General features: G+C 41.7%; 1 protein-coding gene across 2 annotated transcripts in view; it reads right to left on the bottom strand.

The window, feature by feature from the left end:
• Nucleotides 1-418: 418 nt before the first annotated feature.
• The window catches only part of asic4a (acid-sensing (proton-gated) ion channel family member 4a), a 91,455-nt gene continuing 85,085 nt past the window's right edge, over nt 419-6,788 (bottom strand). The window contains exons 6-10 of one of the 2 annotated variants that reach the window (XM_039006309.1): nt 3,920-4,073; nt 3,315-3,406; nt 2,989-3,068; nt 2,420-2,527; nt 419-547 (exon numbers count right to left, since the gene is read on the bottom strand). In XM_039006309.1, the coding sequence (XP_038862237.1) occupies nt 419-547; nt 2,420-2,527; nt 2,989-3,068; nt 3,315-3,406; nt 3,920-4,073 (563 nt within the window). The remainder of the gene's footprint in view (nt 548-2,419; nt 2,528-2,988; nt 3,069-3,314; nt 3,407-3,919; nt 4,074-6,788) is intronic. The other variant, XM_039006310.1, reaches the window with a different exon arrangement.

Raw genomic sequence — 6,788 nt, 5'->3', positions numbered from 1 at the left:
TGATTCAAAACAGTGAGCTGAGTGAGAACTTATTAAGAAAAGTACAGAAATCAAGATACTGGAGTTGAGTATAAATGAATCAAGATGGCTCAAAATGACATGCAGTCCTTGTCTTGTTCCCATGTGGTGACCATGTACCAAAATAACCAGTATAGAAATCGCAGAGTGGCCAGCTGTCAATTGGAGGAAGATCGAAGGTGGGCGTCTCCAGCTGGACAGTAATGTGGGGTCCAATCTGTGCCTACATACAAGTGGTCTGTTTGCAGCACAGGTTTGGTGTTCAACTTTGGCTGTAGCTTTTTCACTGGTGACAGCAAGAAATATATAGAACTGAGGTCCCAGGGTCTGTTTTGATGCCCGATCCAGCCCAGAGAGGACAACTTTTGTTGTCATCAGGATGGAAAGATGGCCACTGGCTTTAGCAGGCAAAGTCCTCAAACACTCCATGTGGCTGTCCTTGGTGGTGGGGGAGATGGTGGTTCGGTAGAATCGTATTGGCGTAAGCTCCTTCAGGATGACTTCTGGTCATGGTCATATCACTGGACTCCTGGTGGCCACAAAGACCACAACACAATAAGATATACAAAATGGGCCAGTTTCCCAGACACAGATAAATATTAGTCTTGGACTAAGGGCTCTATTCAATTCGTATCGCGGAAGATCCACGTATACATTTTAAGGTAATTTCCAATTGAGCCAAAATATGCAGCGCTTACTGTGAATGCAGTCTCAGCGACCGCGAGTACATTAAGCATCTCTACTGATCGGTGTCCCACCCACGGGACGGTTGAGCTAATGTGCGCTAATGCAATTAGCATGAGGTTGTAAGTAACAAGAATATTTCCCAGGACATAGACATATCTGATATTGGCAGAAGGATTAAATTCTTGTTAAACTCACTGAACTGTTCAATTTACAGTAGCTATTACAGTGAAATAATACCATGCTTTTGTTTGAGGAGAGTGCACAGTTATGAACATGAAAAGTTATTCAAATTCCAATTAGGCACATTTGAGCAGTCTTGATCCAAAATGTTGACCAGAAATGCAATGTTTCATTGGATCAGTCTAAAACTTTGCACATACATTGCTGCCAACAAGTGGCCAAAAACTAAATTGTGCTTGGGCTGGAATAATACATTATAGCCTTTCTCTTGCATTAACAAAATTATGGTACAAAAAAATAAAAAATAAACGTTTTTTTTCTCCTTTGTATTTTTTTTTAATACCAGATCCAATGTGTTATATTCTCCTACATTAATTTCACATTTCCACAAACTGCAAAGTGCTTCCTTTCAAATGGTATCAAGAATATGCATATCCTTGCTTCAGGTCCTGAGCTACAGGCAGTTAGATTTGGGTATGTCATTTTAGGCAAAAATTGAAAAAAGGGGCGGATCCTTAAGAGGATCAATCGCGCTCTAAAGCAGATCTTCAGCGCTACGGATTGAATAGAGCCCTAAGAATGTTCAATGGAGGCTTAGTCTGTGTCCGGGAAACTGGCCCTAACTGATGTACAGTTTAACATTGGCTCAATAAACCAAAATTACAATGCCTTTGAATAAACCAAAATGATAATACCTTTGATGTAATGGTAGATATTTCATGTAGATGATTTTTTTACATCAAGGGAAAATGGAGGATTTTGGATGATTTTATATGAACTCGAGAAGTAAATTTGTTCCTCATGAGAGAGGGACCTGGGTATTGGAGTTGCCTCTGGGGGGATGTAATCCTGTACAATGGGATAAAACAATATTTTTAACAGGAGACTAACCTGATGTCCTTGAGAAAGACATGCAGTGATATAGCTTGTAGTGATATATACAGATGTATAGTGATATAGCTTATAGTGATATATAAAGATGATATATAAAGATTTGTAGTGATATATAAAGATTCATAGTGATATAGCTTGTAGTGATACATAAAGATTTATAGTGATATATAAAAGATTTATAGTGATATAGCTTTAAGTGATATATAATGATGTATAGTGATATATATAGATTTATAGTGATATATAAAGATGTATAATGATATAGCTTGTAGTGATACATACATATTTATAGTGATTTATAAATATTTATATTGATACATAAATATTTATAGTGATATGTAAAGTGATATGTAAAGATTTATAGTGATATAGCTTATAATGATATTTAAAGATGTATAGTGATACATAAAGATGTATAGTGATATAGCTTGTAGTGATATATAAAGATGTATAATGATATAGCTTGTAGTGATATTTAGATTGACAACCGTTGTGCCAAATTGTTGTACATCACGGCTAGAGTGAACTGAACAACCCCATTTTTAGGAGGTTCATTCTCCCTTCATGCACATACTATAGATGTGTAGGCCCACAACATGCCTGATGCATCATGCCTACCCTCCACAAGCAACACACTCACCTTACTGGCTTTCATATCTTGCAGATCCACAGTTGCAACAGTGGTCGTCTGTTGTTTCTTCTCATCCTTCTGTGGCCTCAGCAGACGCTGCAGCCTGTGCTTGATCACCTGCATGAAGGGATAGAAGAGAGAACGTCAGGAGTTCACTCCATCAGCACATCTGACATATCCCAGTGCTCAGCGAGCGGAGGCTATCCATATCATTAGCCTCGTATAACACGAGTGAATACATTCACGCTTGTAATTGACACATTAGCAGTGATCGGAGTCCTCACGTAAGAGTTGAAAAGGTCAAAGTCCCACTGACACTGATTAAGGCTGCCATTTTAGAATGGTGTCCTTGGGGTTTACAGACTAAGAACAGCTGGAATGTGTGTAGGGTTGTAAAATTCCAGTAACTTTCCCGAAATGTACAGGTATTACAGAAATCCCGGTTGGAATCAGGTGGGTATAAGCAGGAAATCCGGAATCCTCCAACCAGAATTTCTGGGAAAACTAACAGAATTTTGCAACCCCGAATGTGTCATCTTTTGTGAGCTTCATGCACATACACTTATAAGACAATGTACCTCGTAAACATAATCCAAAATTTCTAAGATTGTCAAAATACTGGCTCCAATGAACAAGCCCATCTGGCCTCCAATGTCACCTGAAAAGAAAGACATTGTATTAAGATTCCTCCTTCTGGTATGGTTCCAGGTGATGCCAATGATTATTCATATTTCAAACCCATTATCTGATTCCAAATTCCATTTATTACTAGAGTCAAAGAACCACTGTCAGGCAGTTTCTATATTAAGACTCATCTTAAACCACATGAAACACCAATTGTTGAAAACTTTGAATAAAACAATGGCGAGAGAGAAAGGGGTCATGGCAGAAAAGAGAAACTCACCTAGTAAACCTGCAACATCGTATGCTTTTTTTTGTTCAATTGTTTCATAGTTAAGAGCCTCAAAGAAGATGTCCAACACCAGAAAGTTGTCTCTGGAGACGGAGAACATTTTAACATTAAGAAAAGATAACTGCATATGTTTATTATACGTTGTTATAACCAATAGTGAAGTGTTATGAAAAATAATACAACTTGCGCTTTCCTTTTAACCTCAACCACAGCACTATAATATTAACAGGATAATACGTCAAAACATATACTGTACCATGTCATTTTTATGGCCATCATAAATTGTCACGATGGCACTTTCATGCCTTAAAGCAATTAAAAGTAATCAAGTTAATGACTGTCAGATTATGCGGTCTTTAAGATTTTAACAGCATTGAGCAGTGAACATGAAAAGCATGGGCTGCGTCTGAAATAGCAACCTAGTACCCTACTTTTGACCAGGGTCCATAGGTCTCTGGTCAAAAGTAGTGCACTATATATGAATAGGGCGACATTTAAGACACACATGATCTGTAGCCAACCCCTGAGGGTATCTCCATTTTCCAGCGCTGATGTCTTCCAGGTCTTAGTAATATAAATCGTCAAGTTAGATCTACCTGATATATTCCTCAGACTTGTCGTATTTCCTGGACAGGTAGCGAGCGGAGCCTTTGCTGGGGATCTTGACCATGGAGAGCTCCTTGCCGTAGCGGGTCAGGTTACATGGTGTCTCACAGGGACAGGTGTCCCCAGTGCTCTTCTGGAGAAGGGCTGAAACACAGAGCAGATTGTTACATCCTGGGTTTGCGACATAGCCTGGAACACAGAGCAGAGTGTTATAGCCTGGGTCTGGAACATAGCCTCGAACACAGAGCAGTGTGTTAGCCTGGCTCTAGGATATAGCTTGGGTCAGTAGGCCAGTCTAAAGCCAGGTGATCCTAAATGAGCTATAGGCTCCAGTGACGATAGAACAGCTGCCATGCACAAAGTGAGGCCCTTGTTCTCCTGCATGGGCACCATCAAATAGGATGCAGGTGTGTTTGGGTTCCATCTTTGCCTCCCTAATAACCACTGTTGATGTATTTCAGTTAGCAAGTTAAAGGGGAATTCTGTTACTTTTTATCCTCATATTCATTATCTCTAGTGTCTATGTGCTGGAGATAATGAATATGAAAATTGGTGGGATTTCCCTTTCATATAATTCAATGTCTACTAGTTTCAAGTTTTTATTGTCACATGTACTGTACTAGTACTGTGAAATGCCTTTCATGCTCTCTCTTTCCCAACAATGCAGTAGTTCTATTTAAAAAATGAAGTAGACCAAAAAAAGAAGAACACGAAAGAGTAACTCATCTATATACAGGGTTAGTTCCAGGGTCAGTGCTAATATCATATTTACAATGGGCAGGGGTACTGGAGTGATACGATTAGATATGTATAGGGGTAAGGTGACTAGGCATCAGCATATATGATAAACGGAGTAGCAGCAGCGTGTATGATATTTGAACGTGAGCGTGTGTGCGTATGTAGAGTCAGTATGAATATATGTGTGTGTGTGTGTGTGTGTGTGTGTGTGTGTGTGTGTGTGTGTGTGTGTGTGTGTGTGTGTGTGTGTGTGTGTGTGTGTGTGTGTGTGTGTGTGTGTGTGTGTGTGTGTGTGTGTGTGTAGAATGTGCATAGAGTGAGCGTGCATAGAGACAGTGCAAAAATAAAAGAGTCCATGCAGATAGTCCGTGTAGCCATTGTGTTAGCTATTTAGCAGTCTCATGGCTTGGGGATAGAAAGCTGTTCACGAGCCTGTTGGTGTCATACTTGATGTTCTGATACTGCTTGTCGTGCGGAAGCAGAGAGAACAGTATATGGTTGGGGTGGCTGGAGTCTTTAACAATTTTCCGGGACTTCCTTTCAACACTGCCTGATATAGAGGTCATGGATGTCAGGGAGGTCAGCCCCAGTAATGTACTGCCTGTCCGCACCACCCCTTGTAGCTCCATGCGATCGAGGGAAAGGTGCCGTTGCCATACCAAGCAGCGACGCAGCCAGTCAAGATGCTCTCAATGGTGCAGCTGTTGAACTTTTTAAGTATTTGATGGCCCATGCCAAATCTTTTCAAACTACTGAGGTGAAAGAGGCGTCTTCTTCATGACTGCTTGTATGTGGTATGTGGACCATTTTAAGTCCTTAGTGATTTGGACACAGAGGAACTTGAAGCGCTTGACCCACTCCACTGCAGCCCTGTCGATGTGAATGGGGGTGTGTTCGCTCCACTCCCGTTTCCTGTAGTACACGATCAGCTCCTTGGTCTTACTGACGTTGAGGTAGAGGTTGTTTTCCTGGCACCACACTGCCTGGTCACTGACTTCCACACTGCCAGGTCACTGACTCATTGTCGCTGGGGATCAGGCCTACCACCGTTGTGTCATCAGCAAACTTGATGGTATTGGAGTCGTGCGTGGCCATGCAGTCATGGGTGAACAGGGAGTAAAGGAGGAGACTAAGCACACATTCCTGTGGGGCCCCCGTGTTGAGGGTCAGTGTGGCAGAGGTAATGTTACTACATGCTTAATATACTTACTGAAATAATGGCTATTTCATTGGGTGCACACGCTAACACATACAGTGCATTGACTTTTTCCACATTTTGTTACATTACAGCCTTATTCTAAAATGGATTAAATCGTTTTTTCCCCCCTCGTCAATCTACACACAATACCCCATAATGACGAAGCAAAAACATTTTTTTAGAAATATCATATTTACATTTGTATTCAGACCCTTTACTCAGTACTTTGTTGAAGCACTCTTGGCAGTGATTACAGCCTCAAGTCTTCTTGCTTGGCACACCTGTATTTGGGGAGTTTCTCCCATTCTTCTCTGCAGATCCTCTCAAGCTCTGTTAGGTTGATTGGGGAGCGTCACTGCACAGCTATTTCAGGTCTCTCCAGAGATGTTCGATCGGGTTGAAATCCGGGCTCTGGCTGGGCCACTCAAGGACATTCAGACTTGTCCTGAAGCCACTCCTGCGTTTTCTTGGCTGTGTGCTTAGGGGTTGTTGTCCTGTTGGAAGGTGAACCTTCACCACAGTCTGAGTTCCTGAGCGCTCTGGAGCAGGTTTTCATCAAGGAACTCTCTGTACTTTGCTCTGTTCATTTTTCCCTCGATCCTGACTAGTCTCCCAGTCCCTGCCGCTAAAAAACATCCCCACAGCATGATGCTGCCACCACCATGCTTCACCGTAGGGATGGTGCCAGGTTTCCTCCCTATGTGACGCTTGGCATTCAGGCCAAAGAATTCAATCTTGGTTTCATCAGACCAGAGAATCTTGTTTCTCATGGTCTGAGAGTCATTGCCTTTTGGCAAACTCCAAGCGGGCTGTCATGTGCCTTTTACTGAGGAGTGGCTTCCGTCTGACCACTCTACCATAAAGGCTTGATGGTGGAGTGCTGCAGAGATGATTGTCCTTCTGGATGGTTCTCCCATCTCCAC

Source organism: Salvelinus namaycush, chromosome 13 (genome assembly GCF_016432855.1).
Source record: "Salvelinus namaycush isolate Seneca chromosome 13, SaNama_1.0, whole genome shotgun sequence".
Taxonomy (NCBI): Eukaryota; Metazoa; Chordata; class Actinopteri; order Salmoniformes; family Salmonidae; genus Salvelinus; species Salvelinus namaycush.
Note: the sequence above shows the minus strand (reverse complement) of the source record. Positions and strands in the feature narration are given on the sequence as shown.